Source organism: Bombus vancouverensis, chromosome 6 (genome assembly GCF_051014615.1).
Source record: "Bombus vancouverensis nearcticus chromosome 6, iyBomVanc1_principal, whole genome shotgun sequence".
Lineage (NCBI taxonomy): Eukaryota > Metazoa > Arthropoda > Insecta > Hymenoptera > Apidae > Bombus > Bombus vancouverensis.
The window spans coordinates 16715622-16736814 of record NC_134916.1 but is presented as its reverse complement, the minus strand read 5'-3'; the positions used below and the strand labels follow the sequence as shown (position 1 = coordinate 16736814).

The 21193-nt window shown below is 42.1% G+C and overlaps 1 protein-coding gene and 1 long non-coding RNA gene across 5 annotated transcripts in view; one reads left to right on the top strand and one right to left on the bottom strand.

Moving 5' to 3' along the window:
- The window catches only part of LOC117157691 (uncharacterized), a 125560-nt gene extending 114547 nt beyond the window's left edge, over positions 1-11013 (bottom strand). The window contains exons 1-3 of one of the 4 annotated variants that reach the window (XM_033335908.2): positions 4193-4243; positions 4000-4107; positions 237-446 (exon numbers count right to left, since the gene is read on the bottom strand). In XM_033335908.2, coding sequence (XP_033191799.1) covers positions 237-375 — 139 coding nt within the window. In that variant the 5' untranslated portion in view covers positions 376-446; positions 4000-4107; positions 4193-4243. Of the gene's footprint in view, positions 1-236; positions 1514-3999; positions 4108-4192; positions 4244-10891 lie in introns of those variants that run through there. The other 3 variants (XM_076619165.1, XR_013058603.1, XM_076619166.1) reach the window with 3 other exon arrangements.
- LOC143302805 (uncharacterized) lies at positions 10868-14899 on the top strand. The gene is made up of 3 exons (XR_013058604.1): positions 10868-11373; positions 14037-14167; positions 14279-14899. It is a non-coding gene; the product is annotated as an uncharacterized LOC143302805 (long non-coding RNA).
- Positions 14900-21193: the final 6294 nt, after the last annotated feature.

The following is a 21193-nucleotide window of genomic DNA, read 5'->3' as shown; positions in this document are numbered from 1 at the left end:
CGGGACCAAGTGGAAAGAACAAGAAAGACGCGGCCGTAGCACGTGTCAACGAGCCACATGACCACGTAAAGTACGGTAGTCGATTGTTCGTCCCTTTCTATCAAAAGATAAACTAAAGTTGATGCAATAAACGCAACATGTTGTTCATTGCGCTGGATAGTTCGACATTTGTACAAGAACGCGTAGGAAAATCTTAAGAAAGATGCAAACCAATTTTAATAAATCGTTCAACTCACGATTTCGTGACGGATGCTGGTCGTTCCTGTTTCGGAGGACCTGTTGCAGAGCGGCGTACAGAGCGAGCATCAGTTGCTCCAGGTCCTGTCCCTGCACCTCCGCTTCGTCGTCGGACGGCAATATGAATGGGATGGCCATTTGTCGATCGTGGCAGGTGCACTACGATTTTCAGATCTTGAATACTCTGCTGCTCTCTTCTCGTCTCGGCACTGCAATCGAACCAATGTCAGTGGATCAGGCACTACCACTTTTTGAAATTTCTCTCTCGATTCTGTTTTACGCTACTCTCTTTTCCCCGCAGGCACAGAATCGCCGTTAAATCGAAAAAATATCGACGGTTCAAGAGTCAAAGGGGATCGCGAGCACGAATTTTTCCGAGCTCGACACAAAAGGTATTTTCGTGGTGACACACGTGCCTTCGGGCTTCAACGGCGCACGCTCAATGTTCGTCGCCGCGGTTACGAAGGTCTCTATCGTCGTCACTGATTGTCCGTAGAGAAAACGCACGTGGCCAGAGAAGAACGCAACGCGCCAACCAGTTGACGAAAATCGTGATCCGCGGATTTACGGCGATCGAGCAAATAAATAAGTACACGATCGACTGTGCGTGCGATTAGTTTGATTTCTTTCTCTATCCGACGCGCGTGTCTTAATCACGTCGCCTGCAACGCCTATAAGGTGGATCCTCGAATGGATCACTTTCCATGAGTGAGATCTGTCCGCCGTTGAACTCGATCGATTATCGAACTCCGTTTCACGGACGGTCGAGATTCACTGGAATATCGAAGTTTGAGATAGATGGGGGCGCGCTCGCACGTCCGACGATCTCCACAGAGAGGCACGGATGGATGACAGTTCGAAAACGTTTCGTGGGACGATGGCACAAAGTTCAATGTCCTCCGGTCAAATGTACGACACACGATGCACTAACTGAGTCTATTGGCAAAAGCGTCAATTTGCTTTTCTCTTACACCGAGCACAAGCGAAATATCCGCGCGAGAGGGAATAGAACAGGGAAAATTGACTTCTTTCGTCCGTTTCTTCGATTCCCACACACGCACACGGTCGATGCTATATAACACGTTGCGTCTCGCGACTGTCCTCTTTGACGCGACTATCACACGTGTGTACGTAGCAAAAGTGCAAGAGAGAAAGTAATGCGACACGAGAACTCTCGACTGAGCTTAGGTAACGAGAAACACGTCTACACTCCTCGAGATCTAGCGTGGTAATGATTCTGTGCTTTCGTTTCAGCCACTCGGCCCGCACGTTCTGCCTCGCGGCGGCAACCGATTTACCCCACTCCGCCAGCCTCGCGCGGCCGGTTGCTCCAGCAGTGGGGGAACGATGCGCGCGCATCCGGACTCGAACGATGCGAGGAAAGGGAGAAAAGAACAGTCGCTAGTGGGGCTGTGTGTGTGTGAACGTTGCGTATGTGTGATCGTGTGGTTGCGCGTGGTCCGTAGCGTTGTAAATTTACCGGTTAGGGTCAAGTAGGGTAAAAAAGATGGAAGGAAAATCAAAACTTTCGAAACCGAGCGTGGCATGATGTCCCGTGTTTTACGCGTCGACGAAACATCGATACGATGCACTGACTCGAAAAAGTCAGCGAATGCAGCGCGGCCAGAAGATTTTGCGCGCCATTTCTCCAGGTTTGTAACCTCTCCTAACGTTGTCGTTTTTCTTTTGTTCTCTTTATTCCGGTTTTGTATATTAGTCGTATCGTAAAAACGATAGTTCTCTCAAGGATAAAAGATTTTCCTTTCGAGCATCCGACGCGAAACGCTGGCGAAGGCATAGCAAAGCAAAGCAAAGCGTGTAGCACGTAGCAATGCGATCTCGACAGGAGAGAGTGAGAGGGAATCCATACAAACGAGCGGCACGGTTGTATGCACTTCGGAACGGTTCGTAGAGGCGCGTATGACACGACGGAGCGACACTCGAGCGTAACTGCGTAGTTTCTACGAGCAACTTCACGGGGGTAGTTGATGAAGTTTTACCAATACATTCACGTTTTCGGGAAATGGAATTATAGACAGTGAAAAGTTATCGAGAACGACTCGCATTATCGCGATAGAGTAGCTCGAGTAACATCGTTGTATAATTTAACTTATGAAATACGTTCCTGCTTCCACTCTTCTCCTAATAATTACTCAGTTTTTCCATCGAAACTAAGACACGAGATAAAACGGACGTGAAAATACCGACTTCGAACGACGAATAAATCAAAGTCGCCACGGTGTCTTAATTTCGCGATAATTTGCGGAGATGCGACAGATATCTCTGGGACCGTGATGCTTGGCTAAGCGACAATTTTTTATGCGACCAATGAATGGGTAAACAGGAGGAGAAACAAGAATACAATGTGCTCCTACTGTGAGCGCTGATTCACAATGCATACGATACACCCAGCGCACTGTACAATGAAACCACATAAATAAGTATCGGCATATTACTCTGCACGGGGACAATGGGATCAAACAAGAAGAAAAAAAAAAAAGAAAAAATGCAGAATCGGAAATTGACATTACTAAATGCTTTATATAAACAATCTTATATTATCACTTACAACCTGTAACATTTTATTTCTGCGGTACTGACCTATACAATGCTAATATTATGTAATATAGAATAGTTAATGATTATGTCTCTTAATCTAAGACGGGCTTATAAAAAACTGAAACAAAAACAAAGATCAAGATTCAAAACAAAAGTCAAATTTAGAACTAAGTACTACATTCATTAGGAAGATATTATCGTAAACAATCGATTAATACGTTAAATCAAGATACTCTTTATCCGTACAAGTTTCCAGAATTACGCATAGTAGTCACACAATAGCTTGTTGGCACCGAATAATCATTTTTCGCGATCCGACTTGCAAATCCGTTCTCGCGAGACAAAGAGTCCAACGAAACCGTCGAACGGGCAAAGTATACGTACACGCATTATCCTAAGTACGATGCACCGATTCCAACATGATCGAGCAAGCGAGTCACTCGAATCGACGAACGATCGTGGATTATCTGCATTCACCGGGGCAGGTTGACGACAAGGCACAAGAGGAGAATAGATTAATGGCGGGAACGGCGCCGAGAGACATTGTCATTGGATATCAGATGAGAGAGATCAAGAGAGAGAACACGAACGAGAGAGAGGCAGTTAAAGGCTAGGTGAGTCCTTCGTGTATCGGGGATGGCGTTACAGAGAGATGACATTACTGCCACGGACCATAGAAACTGGAGTCGACGAGAAGAGAAGCGGGTCTATCCTGATGGAGAATGCCACATCGATATTGACAGATCGATCCTTAATCCCAGCTACAGTTTATAGGCAACAATTTCACGCGAGCCACAATCTAAGTCTAGGCAGATGCACGGGTTCTACCGTTAATCAAATTTTCCTGCGCGGATGCAGAAAAATATTAATTGACTGGATTAGCGAAACGTCGATCGAGAACGCGTGCACGAACTACTTTTGCACGTCGCGAACCCTTTCATTCGTTTGTCTGTCCGTACGGTGATTTATGACTGGCGCGTAGATTAGATTTTATTGGGATCTTAATTAGCTGGTAATCTCGAGATGCGGCTACCGAGTTACCTTCGTAACGTGATTGCCATCATTTCTTTGATCCTTTTGCGTTCGAGCGAGGATGGGAACGATTACATCGCTGGAAAACTTGATTTCTCGGCGAAACGGCGAGGTGAAACATTATCGAGAGCGAAGATAATGATAGATACATGAAGCAATAGTGCTACTAACGTTTTGTTTCGGACGATCTTTCTTCCACTTTCCTTTTCTTCATAGGTTTTTTTTCTGAATACCAGCCAAATACCGCCCGACAGTCCAAGTTTGTTAGTTAAATGTGAACTGAATGTAAAAGTAATTCTTTCATTTTCATGTAGCATCTAATACGATAAAGAAACGAGTTAAAAGATTGATTTTGCTAACTTACATGAAAGCGATAAGATTCACTGTTTTATCAAATTGTACTCTAGTAACTTCGATCACTACTAACTGCCTCCTCTCCTTTCCTCGCGTTTATAAGGAAGTATAAGCTTATCTTATCTTCATCGATAAGTAAAACAGTATCACTAAGTAACGAAGTATTGAAGGAAACTACTATATGCAGAGCTGGAACGAAAACCATACTTGTATATGATATGTACACGAGATAGCACTTATCGATTGACCACAAACCTCCTAATCTATTTTGACCAATTGGACCTGCATTATTTTCAGCTCTGCGTAATACTTAGCTGATTTATCTATGAAGTTACACTTTTTCAGAAATGAGAGGTCATAACTTTAAATTACCTATCTTTGTCTATATCTTAGTAAATAGAGTTATCAAACTATCAAAGTCCGAAATCTCAAATAATCCTCATATCACTGTCTTGTTTATTGCACATTCTTATTTAAATTCTGACATAACATATACTTTAAAACATCAAATTCTTCCTTAATTTTATCAAATACATTTTTTTAATAATATTTCACTCAGACCATCTTGAATTCTCCTAAACGCCTGCAAGATCATTTCTACTCCGTTTCTTTTTCAATTATTGTCAAACTATTCTAATTAGCTGTCTGTTTAACAGAAATCTCAATTTAAATACATAGTTTATTTTTCAAAGGTATCATCCCTTCAGTTCCATAATTAAATATGTCGCAACTTAGTGTCACGATACATTTTCATCGCTTGAAAGACTTTAATTAACTCTTTATAATAATAAACGCAGAACATTATTTTATGAAAATACACAGTGGCCTTACACCACTGTGATTTTCAACCTGCAATAGTCTATCGAATCGTATGATATTTAGCTCAGCGATTCTAGTCGTCTAACTATCCTTATAGCGATCAACGTTAACGATCCACGAGTTTAGCGGCTCGGAAGTGGCTCTCTGTCGTCGGTGTGGCCCGGGTCTTTCGTTTTATTTCCACGGAAAGCATTGAATCGGTTCCTGGCCGGTAGCGGGCGAGATTTAAAACCGGTAGCACCGTATGCTCCGACTGGATTGTATATTTTTAGAACGACCGGCATCCTCGCGTGGGCGGACACGCTGGTCACCGGTCCAGGAACCTGCACCACGTTGTTTCCAGCGCGCACGATGATCCCCTTTTGTCGGCGGATCACGCTCGTCGCAGATTTCTCAGCGTTCGTTCTTCTGGCAACACGCCGTGAAGCAAGGATAATTCTTTGGGATTTAGGGGCACGCCACCGGTGCTCATTTTTCAAAGAGAAATCTTCGATCGATATAAGGGTGTTAAGAGATCAGCCAGCCGTTATTTCTGTTGTGTTTCTTCGATTTTGATTTTAAAAAGAAGTTTGACGTCCGAATAATTTGAAAGTAGGACATTCGTTTATTGCAAGATTCGTCACATTTTCCGTGAACTTCGGAACTTTAACGGCGATATTATGATGTAGTAGGATGTAGTTATTTGGGTCAGCAGTGTTTTGTCATTTTAAAATTCGACCTTGAATTTCCCTTGAATTTTTTGTATAAAATAATCAAACTAGTATGTTGTGAGACATTGCTAGTTTGGATAATTTGAATGCAGAAAGTTTCTCGAAATAATAACAAAAGAATGAGAAAACGCGAAATCCATGGAAATTCGCTGAACCTCATCAAATCACAATCGAAAATTTATTTTACTTCATAGTAACTCTTCACTTTCAAGCATTTGCACTCGAAAAATTGTCGATGACTCTCCAACGGTACTCCCACGAGTAAATTCCTTCTGAAGATTACACACACGAGTGTTATAATCAGTCGATACGTAACAGAAACCAAATAACAGAGATAAAGGAACTGGCGTACGTATTCTGCGTGATTACGGTAACTCAACGATAAAGCTCTACGTCATGCTCCAAAAATGATATTTTGGCGATGATACCCGCCGATCGCCAACGAAAACACGTTTTTCGTCCTTTCTACCATTATACACACGCTGCTGTCGTTTACGAGGTTAATAGTAAGAGCAACGTTAGTAAGCGTCTTTCATACTGGCTGCCAGGCAAAAACTCGCCAGTTGGACGAGTAATTGGCCACGATGCAAGGATACGAATGAAAGTTCTCAGCGAGGTCATTGAAGGCGGACAGGGTCAGGAAAAATCGTGGACGAGAGTTACTTTAATCGTATTTCAACGTTTCTCAAACGAATCGTTAAACATGCTATTAAATGTATTCTCCTCTTAATTATCGTTATATTTTACGTCAGAGTAACATTAAACTCTCGTGCAGTATTTCTATTTGTCTAGAATGCCGTACTGAAATTGTCGTAACATGTTACAAGACTGACGAAAAAGTGAGTCAGAATTTTATTCGATTAAATATACTTAAGAAAAGCGACGGTGAAGCTTTATAAATAATCGTAGAAAATGCGAACTAGGCTTTTTGCAAGATTTCTGATATTGCAGTTGTCTTTAATGAAAACAATTACATGTGCAATTTCTTTTGTAATGATTCCTACATACAATGTAGATTTAATCTACATCCGTTGTCCGGTAACTTAATTTCGCGTAAAACTTGAAGCAACGAAATTAACGTACAAAAAAGCAGCACGATTGAGAATCACATCCGAAAGGTGACTCAGCTTATCACGTAGATGGTACGAATTGCATTTCTTATCATTTTTTATCGGATTATCGGGTGCATTCACCCTATCCCGCCGGTTCATCGAACTAGATTTATTGCTTGTTTTGTGCAAATGTCGACTCGCCGGACCGGAAAGAAATTATTAAAACGGCGTAATGACCTTACGGCGACGTACCACAATAAAAAAGTCAGTAACCAAGCGCAGTAACTGAAAAAATATAAAATGAATCGAATGACAATAGCCGGAAAACTGTGGCCGTGCATTATTTGTAATTCACGAGCGAATCTCGTGTCTCAAGCTTACCATAACGATTTCATTCCATCGTCAAGGTCATTACGTTCCAAAGTCGCAAGAATTATCGTTCGTTCCATCGAATTTACAAATTGAGTGTTTTATAATATGTCGTGTAAACAGGACGAAAAGATGAGATCGATTCGTGTGAAAATCTTAACCAAACAGCAATAAAAACGATTTTATCTTTCGGTGTTGAAACAGGGTCGTTTGATAAGCATCAGAAAAAAACCCACTTACATCTATAGTCATCGCTGCTTAAAAGTTACAAAAGATTCCAGTGAGCGATAATCGAATGATCGGCGAAAACGTAAGAACCGGTCATCGATATCCAATTACGTGTCCCTTCGGGTTTTCCTCCTTCTTCGTCTACAACGAGCAACGTATTTGCAAATCGCGTCAGAAATACACGTTTTCACTTTTATCAGCGAAAAGTGTGATAGAACGACGAGAGAAACACGTGGAAAATTGTTGGATTTCGTAGCGAAATGGAGCGCATGGAGATGGATTTATAGAGTGCGCAGGTGCGAAGACCCGACTAATATCGGCAATTTTGTAATTCTGAAAGCGTCCATTCGGTAAACGCGTACCGAGCAGTCGAAGTGAAAGAACTCTGCGTTCCGAGAAGTGCACAAACGTCAGTCACGAAAGCACAGAGACACGTGCACGCGGGCACACGTAACGCGATGGGATTTCTCGATAAGTGAACACCTCAATGTCAGAGGAAATTATTTCCCTCGGATTTTTAAGATTTCAGAACGATTTTTTCGATACGTTCAAACGATCTGAGACGATGGATTATGATCGTGATAACGTTATATACCGTTGCTGTTGGTTGCTCTTTGTTCGAGACCAACTGTATTATTTAGCATGTTGGGAAGAGAACGAAATACTATTTATGATTGTTCGTTGGTGATTTTTCTGTGTTATCGATTCACTTCCTGTGATTTTATAAAGTACGTTTAGTTCGTCGAGCTAATTGTCACGCTAATTGTTCATTGGGTTTCATTAAAATTGCCAAGGCGTCAAGCCTTCTGCAAAGTCTGTCTGTCAGACTACCTTTATCAATTTCCTTATCGCATTCCAATGTATCTTAATGTACATTTATTTTTAGCTTCTTGCTCATTATCGAATCGATATTCGTTGCAACACTAGAATCATATGAAATTAAAATATTCACTAAGTATGTTAAATATATTTTCTCCGATCTTCATAATTTAGCTTAAAACCTCGCCAGGAAGTGTCAGAAATTTCAAAATCACCTACCTCACAAAATTAATAGCCATTTCTATCTGCTTATTACACCATACTCGCTCCGATTAGTGTCTTTTATTTTATAATCTCTATGAATCTCAATATTTTCTTTTTTACTAATTTTTTTTTACTAATAATTAAGTAACTACCTTATTTAAAACTGAATTTTTGATACAAAATTTTATTCTTACACCTTCCAAATTCCCAAGATTTTGTTCCATGAATTGTTTTCACCTCTTTAGCATTAACGATTGTCAAATATTCTTTCGGCTGTCTCTCAGATAAATTTCATTAGAATTAGCACATATAAATTCGAAATATTTCCTTCTCGGTCAATCTATTTTCCCATAAATGTTTCAAATCGTCATGGACAAGCATAGAACAAAGTTTGGCTCGACGTAGTCGATTATATAAGTTGGTAGCAGATATTTGATAGCAGATCGTTCTTTTTCACGATAAGCAATTATATCAATCATGTCTGTGAAGGACGTGACTATTCTGCGCGAGATTCGTAAATCGAACAGCGGAAATGGAGAATTCGCGAGGGTGTTTGCGGATGCGATAACGAGGGGCCGCAAAGTCAGATTGTCTGTCGCCTTCTGTGTGCTAGTAGCAACAAAACATCGAACCACTTTGTCGTCATCGTTGTCATAATTGTGAAACGAGCGAAATTTCCTCGCAAAGGCTATTTTGATCGCGAACCGATTCACCAGGATACCGGTTCTTTTCGCCACGCGCCGCGGAACCAATCGACATCTTCGTAAACACAGCGTGACTCGCTTAAAATTGTTGCGGGTCAGTAGCACGATCGCGTGCCACGCTATCGATACTGACTTTCCTTAAACTTTCAGATAACCGACGTTGATTAACGTTACACTGATACTGGTTAAAAAAAAAGTGTAATCAGTAGCTGGTAATATTTCTGTTTTATTGCGACGAAAGCTACGTACGAGAAGTGAAAATGATTCAGAAGTGCGCAGAAAATAGAAATTTTGGCATGTGATAGAATTATATGGCGGATAAACGAAGAAACAGATGTTACATACCCAAATATCTCGTCGATGACATTTTCCATAGAATCAATTAATCTAACCGAAGAAACAAGTAATTGCTAATTGAATTGATCGAGCGAGTTATCAGAAGATACATCAACATCTGGAAGATCAGTTTACGTATCACTTTACTTCAACCTACAAGCTTCTCAGAAACTTCGACTGGCAACAGAAACGTTCCTAAAAATGCCGGACGTGGTGCGGTCATCGTGATTGGAATCCAGGTCGTATTCGTCGAATTACGCTACTGTAAACCGCAGCGTCGACATGGCTCAAGGTCGTACGCAACTTTCCAACATTGGAAGCTTTCGATTTCCTTCTTCCGCAAACTTCAACCACGATACGAAATGTTTAGAATTATTTGAAAAATTGCGTAAAAAGAGAAAGAACGTTTGAACTTCTCCGCGTATATAAAAAATGGAAAAGGAGAAAAGAAGAATAAGAAGATGAGAAGCAAAAATTGGCTACAATAGAAGAAAGGCGGAGAAGAATCGGATGAGAGCAAACGAATGCTCGCGCAGTGAGTAAGCCTGGTGCGCTTGCAGGTGCATGGACGTGCATTCCCAGCTGTGAGGGCGTAATGTGCAGGTAGACGCGCGGAAATCGTAGATAACCAGTGAACGTGAGGTATCATCAAGGTCCGATAGATAGGAATATAGTTCGTTTAGGCAGGACAAAAAGAGTATCATCAGACGAGCTAATCGTGGGACACGCCGGCCTCTAACGATAACCTCGGCAGCCCAGAACCTGCCCTTGCAGGCTAATAAAACGGTATCTGTTTCAGATAAAGCCATGTATACCGAAGTTGCATGCACGATTCGCGTAATGTTGCAACGACGGCGATAATCGTGCGCCTTCCCCAAAGAATGTTCAGCCACGCGTCAGATAACAATTTCCTCGTCCTTGTCTAAAACACCGATATAAACGTTTAGTGTCGCGTGTTTTTCGATCTAACGGTCTATGACGCAGTTTCGTCATAGATATTTATTTGGTGCATTCGACGGAATTTCGCTAGCTGTCCTTGAATCGTGACAACGGTCTAACCACTAATACGAAACTTTCCTACGATGACTACGTGTTACACGTGTCCATTGTTTTACCGCGATAATGTGTTTTTACTCGACCTTCGATTCAACGATGACGAACAAATATTCAAGATCTGTTCAATAACAACAGGGAACATTTCCTTCGTATAATTTTCTAAGTTCTGTATTTTACAATGTTTACTCTATCAAACGGTATTGTAGTATTTTTTTCCCCACTATTTCGAAACGCACTATCTTAGAATGTTTTTGGTAATCGAATGTAGACGTGATTTTCGAGACCCGTTGAATAAAGCGGTTATTATTTATACGAATGCAAACTGCGTGTCACATACGTTGAACGAGGAAAGGTAAACTTTATCATGCACGATCGATAAAAGAGAAATGGCAACTTCGATACATTTACTCACCGAAATGGAAGATTCACGAAATGGAGCAGTCGGATTATTTTCAAAACACGCTGAACTGTTTCGATTATCAACAGGTTGTGATGTCTAGAGGAAATCTCGAGTAGACGATGATCTAACGAAAGCACGCTCTCGAAGACTAATTTTGAAAATGTTGGTCGCGTCGGTGGCTAGCTTAATCTCGACGAGATTTATGGGCTGTGACGGAGGGGTTCGGGACACGTGGCTCCGCTTGTTTTCCACCAATCACAGCACGCTGCTTCGGGTCTCGCTACGTTTTACTTGGCCAATCCTGGTGTAACCTGCTCGCCGCCTCCGTCACCATTGGCAGATACCAGGCTGATGACTCCTGCGATTTTCACCAAGAAACCAAACAGAATCCCTGATCGCTAGCGGCGCGCGCCGCCTGTTATCAAACCAGTAAAAATTCGCTATCAGGGGATGATACCATCATCAAGGAATTCCTCTATATTTAATTAGTCGATGTGAGTATTTTTTCCGCTTACGTGATCTTCTACGCACTTTAACTGGTTCGTACGAGTTTTAAGCTACATACACACATACGCATATTGTCATCGAGAATTCCTTTTGGACAACGAATTGCAGTTACAATGTGTACGAAGTGTTTGCTCTTTACCGAAAATGGGGCCATACGTGTTGACTTTGTTTAAAGAGATTTATTAGGTTGTTGGGAATGATTAATGACGCTTGTTGATCTAGACAATTTCTCCTTCCATTTGCTTTATGCGCTTCTCGTTGATATTGCAAACTGATCGAAGAGAAGGCAATCACAGAATAAAGCTTTGACGTGCTTACGTAACGCAGTCCTCGAAGAATACACTTAGTCTGTTTCCAATTCGTTTATCGTTTCCATTCGTTATCGCGGATCAAACACAGGTGACGATCTATCTAAATACTATGAACACACCGTGGCTATCGACCACGAGTACAGGTAGTCCCACCAGGTCGCATTGTTTGTATGTACACACAACGGGCCGGTGTTTGCGACCATTGACTCATCAAGGCGAAAGGCATCGAAGGGATTCAGCGAAATATCAGGCAGGTTAGTCAGAACCGAGATGAATCACGTGATTTTTCGAAAGAACAGGTTCGTGCCTAGCAACCGTCCAATCCCGGGCGGTTCTTTTAAGGCCCAGAAACACAGGTTCTAACCCGAGGGACCCTTCTTCCGCCCTCCGAACCCTCCCGCGTCGCACGATCCCGTCAGGTTAACTCGAACGCGCTATGACGGACCTACCAACAGCAGGAAACGAACCCGATGACTCACCCGTCTCGCACCGAGGAAACGAAACGACGAACCGGCGCGGCGCGGCGTGCATAGAAACTGGAACGCAACCAACTCTTACCGCACTTACGCGCATCGCATAATCTTGTTACCGCGCTTCTGTTCTCCAGCCACATACAGTCACGCGATAGTCCACCGAATTCACGTGCATCGATCTTCGTAGATAGGAATAGCGATAACACGTACATTTTTTCTCTTACGTGCTTGTTAATTCGTTATCAGAAATGGTGAAAATAAAATTTTTTTTTTTTTTTTTTGAAGCGAAGGTTGATGTATTCTTGAGTTCGTTTTCGGGTTACGTAGTTTTCTTTATGGAGATTTTACGTAATTATTCTTCCTAATTGGTGTCTATACGAGTATTAACAAATATAGATATAAATTCCAATTATTCTAAATTTTATAGGTACAAAGAAAGGTAAACTTCTTCTGATCTAAGTGGAGGTCGATCGACTTCTAAATTCATTTGGTTTTCTTTTCTGTATAAAGGTTTTGTGTAACGATTGCTTCGAATTAGTAGCAACATAGATATTAGTAAATATCGATCTAAATTTCAATTAATAATCGATCGATGTTAATTAAATTAAATTTTACCAAAGCGAAATAACTACCGCGGAAGTTACAAATAAAGATGAATTTTCGAGTACTTTAATCTCTTATTTCGCCCATGGCTAACTGCAAGTAGCATGTCTTTCTCCGCGGAAACGGTCGTTTGTTTCTGCTCGAGAAAATGCTTTCAGATGGAGAGGAGTGCTTCGACCCCAGGAAGAAGTCGTTTTTCTTTGCTTAACAATCACATGTACGTTTCGACAAAGTGGGCCGGAAGCGACAGCGCGCCGAATAATTTCGCAGTAAGGTGTTTCTAATCGCCACGCAATCTCTTTTGTCGGCGTTTTCGTACAACATCTCGCGTAATCTCGATTAATCGAGGCAAAGGGAAGAAGCGGCCGGTCAGGAAACGAGATGACAATTTTTCACGCAGGATACAACCATTGGCTGCGATAAAACTGATAACGCGAACGTTTTTCACGAGACGATCTTTTTCGCCCGGAAACGAAGGGAAGACGAACGTAGCAGCGGTCGACACTTTGCTTAAATGGAAGCCAGAGAATTTACTCATTTATCAACCGTTATGGCCATCGTCGTAACGCGTGCCGCGATCTATTGTAGAAGCCATGAGAAATTTCGTCGTATTATGGTGCTCTCGCGTGCTACGCTAGCCTCAATCCTTTTAATGGCAACCCTCTATGATTTAAAACCCTCGCCGTCATCGGGAGTGGTTTGTGGACCTTGCTAAATGTTCTATCGGGTCTTGAATTTGTAGATTGTTTTTCACTTTCATATAGTATTTGATTTATAAGGATATTATCTATCCACCCGTTTCAAAATTCGCCCTTGTTTTCAGTGTTCAAATCAGAGAAAATAACAAGAGAACGTCATCCATATTAATGTTTTTGAAGTTGAAATTTATATGTATCTAATGCAATGAAGGATACAGATAAATTCTAATCTTGGAGAATTTCGCTAAAATATTAGAATATGTTGGGCGAGGTCAGGTCCGCCTCCGTGCAACTCGTTGATCTATCTAACGATATAAAAAACTTTTAAAATCTAGCGATACATTTTTTCATTAGAAAGATAAACTCCTAAAACTCGTTGATATATTAACTCGTCCAATGGTATAAAGAACACCGTAGAACTCTGCTAGCAATTTCACATATGCTTTATCCTTGCAATGATTCAACGAACACCGAATTCTAGAAAATTCTACCAAAATAATCGAAACGGTATGACACGGAAAGTATTTAAAACTACGCAATAAATCATATTATTCTATGATTCCAGTCGATTGCGTGGAAAGAGTCGTGAGCACAGAGATCCATAAATCGCTGCGACAGCGTAGCGGCGCGACTCGCAGGCCGGACAGGCATAGAGAGCCAGACAGTCGCCAGGCAGACGGACACCAGACGGAGACGGTGAGAGCATTTTTTCCTTTTTTTCCACCTCTTTAAGGCAGGCCTTAATATTCTTATTGGGCATCGGCGGCGTCTCCATCCTCAGGAGCTTGTTTCTTTTTATTTTTCCAGACTCCGAGCCTACAGAGACCCGGTTTCGAAATTGTACTTTTTATTAATTACGCTCTCTAAACGAAGCAAACCTCACGTTGATGTTAACGAGATTTAACTATGAATTCTTTCATAAATAATTCAGTTCGGAATTTTTAATCAGGGATCCATGTTTATCTGGATAGTCGAACGATTGTATCGACGAAGTGACTGAACCAAGGTGTTGGAAATTTAGTTTCATTTCAAGTTAGAGGTTTCATTTTTCGTCTTGAAACGTCCAAGTGACAGTAGGATGATCGTTGATGCGTTTCGGACGGACAATCGAGGCGTCCAGACAAGGAACGGGGAACGGACGATTTTCAACGACGCAAAAGACGTGCCCACACCTCCCTTTTGTCCTTTTTCTCGGTCGACCTGCGCATTATTTTCTTCCACAAGTCTGGTCCCGGATCGGACGAATGCACCTGCAAGACGGAACAGGTCCCAACAGGTTCGGATCCCCCTGCTTCGACGCTTCTTACCTGTCCCCTACCCGTTGGTCTGATTTCAGGGGGTCCCTTATTTTTTCTTAAAACGGTACAGCGAAGTTCGTGTATTTCGATCTTTTGTTGGTATACAATTTTTGGCCTGCCCCGCATAATTTTCCAGACAGCGTTTGGGATTGGAGTTTTTGCGATTTTCATGTTATTTTCATATTTGAATAATCATAGATCAATAATGAGATAAACTTAGTTGTGATGTAAATATTTGACTATTGCGAAGAGTACTATATTTACGTTATAATGCGAATTCTTTGACTTATTTAAAAAAAAATTTGATAAATATTCTACAAAAGAATGAACATTGAATTAAGAACAATGGCTTTTTAACATGTCTTCTCTTTGAAATAAATTAGCTATATGCTTTAACCTTCACACTTTGTTCTACATTTCCGCTGCATTAATCGGACGTAACTCCAAGACAATGTTGCACCGTTTACGAAATCGCGCCAAGAAATAGTTTCCACGTTAGCAATCGATGTTAATCTCCCCCATAATCGCGAGTCATTTTCGTAACCGTGGTAGCTAACGATCCTCCGAAAACCTTGACTCACGAACGATAAACCGTGGAAAGAATCGACGATTCGACGTTCGGGCGCGTTCACCTTGAGTTCCCACGACCGGGAAAATCGACGACGAGGAAATCGAGAAGCTCTTCTGTCGCGACGGGTCCGGTAGCGGTGGAAGGTCGCTCAGATAAAGCTAATCTACAGATAACAGTGTAAATTTGCGGCCTCCAGAGTTATGGAGTTGGATCACCGCCAGACTCGGCCGCGTCGAATCCTCTCCGACCGACCTAGTCCAAAGAATATTCAACATACGCTATATGACCAAACCGCAGAAACAAGAAGATCGACGCAACCACGCGTGACCTATTGAAAAATCACGTCCGTGCTCTTGTCGTCGACAAATGTCCGAACAAGTGTTCGAACAAGTCGTTAGCAGAAAAATAATCCTGCACGGAACATCCGTCAACCAGCACAGCAGACCAGAGCATCCGAAGCTTTACACGCTTTCAATTTTTTTTTCTCTGCTCTCGAACATGCTGTGCTTCGCAGATCTGTTAGGGATCAACACACTTGTGTAAACGTGACCCGAAGATGACCATAGGGAAACAGGAGAGCACAGTGTCCGCTTGCAGAAGGAGAAGGACAGGCAGAGGTAGATTTTGGTAAAAGCGGAGGATTGCTCGAAGCAGGCAGTTTCACATCTGGCCTTGCCTTTTCTCCCTTCGTTTTCGTAGGACCTGTCCGTGAAAAGATCCACGTCGCGTCACGTAATAAATGGCATAGGGCCCCGAAAACTGGTCCCTCACCACGCCAACGCGACGCCCCTATCTTTATGGGATCTTCTTGTGAAGAGGGACAAAAAGGTTCCCTGCATCGAAGGAGACCCTGTTTCCTGGAATTCTTCCAGCTTTTCTGGGACTTTCAGGTTCTTTACTACGAATCGCATTTGCGTCGAATCTCTTCTCGGGTCTTTTCCAAGATAGGGAAAAGTTTATTTTCGAAGGTTTTTTTTCAGTTAAGTCTGACAAACATCAGCGGTCAATCGTTAAACAAATCACAACAGGTGACGTTACGATGCTTTGTGGAAAAATAGAATAGCGTACGGAAATGGGAGAAGGATTTCTGGTTACGAACCATCTCTGGTTTTCTGTGGTCTTTTTCTCTTTGTGAACTTATGGCTACTCGTCTTTCCGGATGATTAATGAATTTGGGAAGGGCGTCTTCGCTGATGGATTTCAAGTTGATTTTTTACCACTCGAAATGGCTTCGAGTGTAACAAGAGAGGGGCAACGCAGCAACCGAGTGATTTCATCTCGATGCAATTTCACAATGCAAATGTTATCTCTCTTATCTTTTCATACTTGAAATTCCTCACATTGCTCTTTTTTTCCTGTCGCCTGCGTATATTCACCGATGGATTTTAAGTGTTGTTTTTTGTATAATCTTCCTATATTTCAACGTAGTTATGTGACATTCTCGACTCGATCTACTCACTTCTTCCTATTTCTCCACGTTCGAAATAAGAAGGGAAACGATGTTGGTTGTTACACCGAAAAAGAGACCATGATAGTCCCCTACAAACATATAAACTAGTAATCCTATGGATGTTGCGATTGTGTCTTAATGCGTCCATGTTCCAACACCTGTTATTAAAATCATTCGTCTGAAATTGCTCTAAAATTGGTCGAGTTCTACGATTCTTCCATGTCTAAAATGGCAGAAATGAGAGACTGGCGGGGACCAGTTTCAGAGAAATTCCCGGTACGGTTCGCACGAGGGCAAAAATTAGGCTATTAGGAGGGTCCATCGGGTGGAGAGGACACCCGTGAGACGGTCGCGTTCCCGGTAACCTTGGCGCGTCGCGATCAAAAGGAAAACAAGAGGGAGAAACGGAGCGTCGCGGGGGTAGAATTAGGGCAAGTTAGAACGGTGGTTAGCGTGGGAGGGTGAACGACTAATCACAGTAATTTCGTTATGGGAGCCACTATGGAACGGTGTCCGCCTCGCTGCTCCTCTGCACGGTGCATTTTAATAAACGTGAGAGAAGAGGGCACGGTCGATGAAGAAGGATCACGTGACGAAACAAAGAGTAGCAGAAAAGAGAGAGAAAGATACTGAATTTCTTTTCTTCGACAAGGTAGAAGACGAAGAAACGATCGGGCAAAGAATGGAAGAGAGAGAGAGAGAGAGAGAGAGAGCGAGGTAAGGGAGAATCGAGCCCTATGGTGTTGCCGTATGGGAAATCGCCCGCAGGCATGGTCAACGCGCGCATAATCGGTGGGCGTTGCACGGATTATTACGGGAAGCCAAAAAGTAATGATGAATTATTCTAACTTCGCGCAGCACCCGCAACAACCAAACCCTCCCTCGACACCCTTCGCTTCGAGGGGCGAGCAAAAGACGTTCCTTGACCCCGAATTGCAACGAGGGAGACGCAGGTATAAATGCATACTGTGGAATCGTTTACCGTGCCTCTCTTCTTCTTGGTCTTTTCTCTCTCTGCGTCCACGTAGGGGGAAGTGGCACCCTCAGAAATTGCGGGTTTCAGATCTTACGATGATTCTCTGGATTTCTTCTTTTTGTGCACTGTTCTCCTCGTTTTGTTGCTTCCTAGAAGATCTCTGGATTATACACGAGCCTGGTCACAATGACGGTGTTGCAGGATATAGGTAAATTTTGTGAGAGTCTAGGACTTTGATATTTATTGACAGTGTCGAATCAGAAGTCGGAACGAGACCGATTCCTTATCGTAATAGGCATTTTCTGTTGTATCAGTGCAAATATTGATAGTGGTTATCGCTTGTACTCTTCAGTGCGAGGGTAAACGAGCGTAGAAGTTTATCTATGTTAGAAGAGGCAGAAATCTCGCGAATGCAATATCAATATTACATAAACTATGTATAATCGTAACGTTGAGACAGATCGTTCACCGTTCGCCAGGGAGGGTGTGTCGATTATTTTTCTCTTTCGAATCTTTCGAGTCGTCGACCGAAGAAAATTGATAATCCCGGCTGGTGTCCGCGAGGCACGGAGCGCGGACGACGCGTTTCGCAGCGGAAAAAAGAGTCGACGGGCAAATAAAGTGCTCGTTAATCCAGGCCTGTGGTGAAAGAGCGAGCGAGACAGCTGGTAGAATCCTCTTTGGATGAAAGTATGTATTAGCGGAGAGAGAAGCGGCCATTTTTGTTTCTCCCGTCTGGACACGATGATGAATAATTAGAGAGCTACCCGGCTTCGTCTTTCTTTTTTCTTTTTTGTATTCCTCCCTCTTCTCGTTGCCACCCCCGCTGGGATTTGCGAGAGATACGGACTCGAAACCGAGAGCAGAAGCGGACTGCTGGCCGCCTGCAGGGCTGCGTGCACTCGTTATCTCGTTGTTTCGGGGCCCTGTTCGAGCGGGAAAAAAATGTGTACCGGGGAATTCGAGTGGCGAGGCCCGCGGGACACACCGGCGACCGCGATACAAGACACACGAGGAAACCTTATCGTGGGCAAACAAGCTCGACGGGCACATTATTTTCATGAAAGTACAACGACGACGACTCCGGGACGTTCTCTTCTGTCTTTTTTCTTCTTCTCTCCTATTTTCTCTCTCTCGTTTCTTCGTCTTCTTTTATTGAAATATTTATTTATGCAACCCAGAAATCCATTTATTGGAACAATATTTTAATCAGCGAGTGATTAACTGGATTCCCGTCCATTGAATTCATTTATCTGAGCTCTTATCAAATGATCAAATGATGAAGAGGAATATTAGAAACAATTATCTCTTTCTGATTGTAATAATTTTTCCCTTGCCGAGATTAAGGGAAATAATAAATAAATAATAAATATATGCGCAGTAACACGAATTAAATACTTGACTTATTCGAAGAATCGGTATAAAATTGAGCCCCCAAAAACGTCATAAATATCGTTTCAGCTATTTCTCTTAACAATCTCTTAAATATTAGTTTGTCCGAAGAGCGTCTTTCTTACAACGCGCATCTTTATACAAACATAAAACCTAATCTGTCGAACGTTGTGATCTTTATCTTGACAGAACAAAATGGATCATACGTAATTCGATAAAATAATACAAAACGGAAAATGTTGTGCATCCATTACTTACTTATAAAACGATAGAAACTTTTCGGACGACCTAACACATCAACACGTTCATTTACGTTGTAACAATTTCTTTCTATCTTTCCTCTTTCTTTGATGTCTATGAACAACGATTCGCTAGATAGCAGTGGATTCCATCGGCAAAAGGGTTACGGATCAAATGCCGAGCGTGTGTCGCGCACACTCGATAACCTCGATCGCGAGGTGTATAAATATTTAACGCGGTCCCGTTAAACTCGCCTTCCCGATTCGTAAACCGACTCGTGTGTCGACGACTGATAAAGCCGCGTTTACGCGCCTTGATATAAATAGCTAGTGTAAACAGTTTCCATGAGATAGTCTTTTTTCGAAGATGCAACGAGAGAAAATGGGGAAAAAGATGGGAAAGAAGCGCGACGATAAACTGGAGCGCGACCTATATCCACAATAGCAACATAGATGCTACTGCACCGATGTTTCCTTATTATCGCCTCTCAGATAAACCTGTGAATCAGTATCGATGAATCGACTGCCTTCCGTTTTCTATTAATAGATTCCCAATGTTCTCGGATCATCTTCATCTTTTTCTTATGATTGCGGATCTGCGCAAATTCTTACGATTATTGTTTCGTAATGAGTATTTGCTATAAATAAATCGTCTTAAGCCACCTTACGCGTTATCAATAAAAATCACGAAAAGGGAATAACCGATGTTAAACCGCGTGAATAACCGACTGCGAGATAAAATAAAGGAGATACCCTATACTGTAAATGTAATTAATTTCTCTTCTAACCGCGATTAACCATGCACTTGAGTATATTTAATCTTGTACCTTCCACTGATACCGCAACAACGATGTTGACAGCTTGAAGTTTCGTACTTTTTCGAACGATAAAACGAGGAAGAAAAGAAAGCTACCGTATAAATAAATACACAAACACTTTTAAAGCAGAAGCTTCGATCTTCCGATTGTATCTCTCTACAAACGCGTTACGATGCTTCTAATCGTACACAAATCTTCAGAGTACTGTAAGTTTATCAACTACAATAATAGCTTTGTGAAAATAAAATTTGTAGCGGCACGTCAGATAGAGAGCAATCCGAGTCATGTTATTGTTTTTGAGTATCAACATCGTTAGGACATATATAACGTAATAATAAATAAACTCCGGGCAAAACAATGTCGCCGCTACGTGCAACCGTCAAACGAAGATAAATTCGAATTTTCCGGCTCTCCTCTGACCAGTACAAATATACGACCATGTTCTCCAGAAGTCAGTCAGTCGTGCGAATCAATACCAGTTCATCAGTCTCGGTCTCGAGCGATCTTATTAGCGATCTGAACATAGTCTTTAGCAAATCAATTGTACCAAGCGTCTTAGCGAACATTCTCTGTATTTATTATTTTAAGATATATTTGATGGTTTTCAATATCGAGATATCTCGTCGTTTAAATAACAACTCAACCAACCATTCTCTACAAATGTATCAATTTCCATCCTAAAAGTATACTGAAGTTTCGGTGCAATCTTATCATAACAATTGTGCGCAACGTAATAGATTAATTAATCGAAGTACCTTAGAAATGGCAGGATCACGCGATCAAGGTTACAAGTTGCGATTTTCATCGGTGGTCGGCCACCAGCGGATCATTCTGGAATTGTGTCACCTGCGCCTCCGGTCGGTTCGCTTATGCGTCACGATTCGGTTGTTCCGTCATGCCTTCTCGAGGGGCCAACGTCTGATTGTGCAACACGGTCCCTATTTTATTTAAGAGGCTGGAGAGCATGCTTTCGCCAAA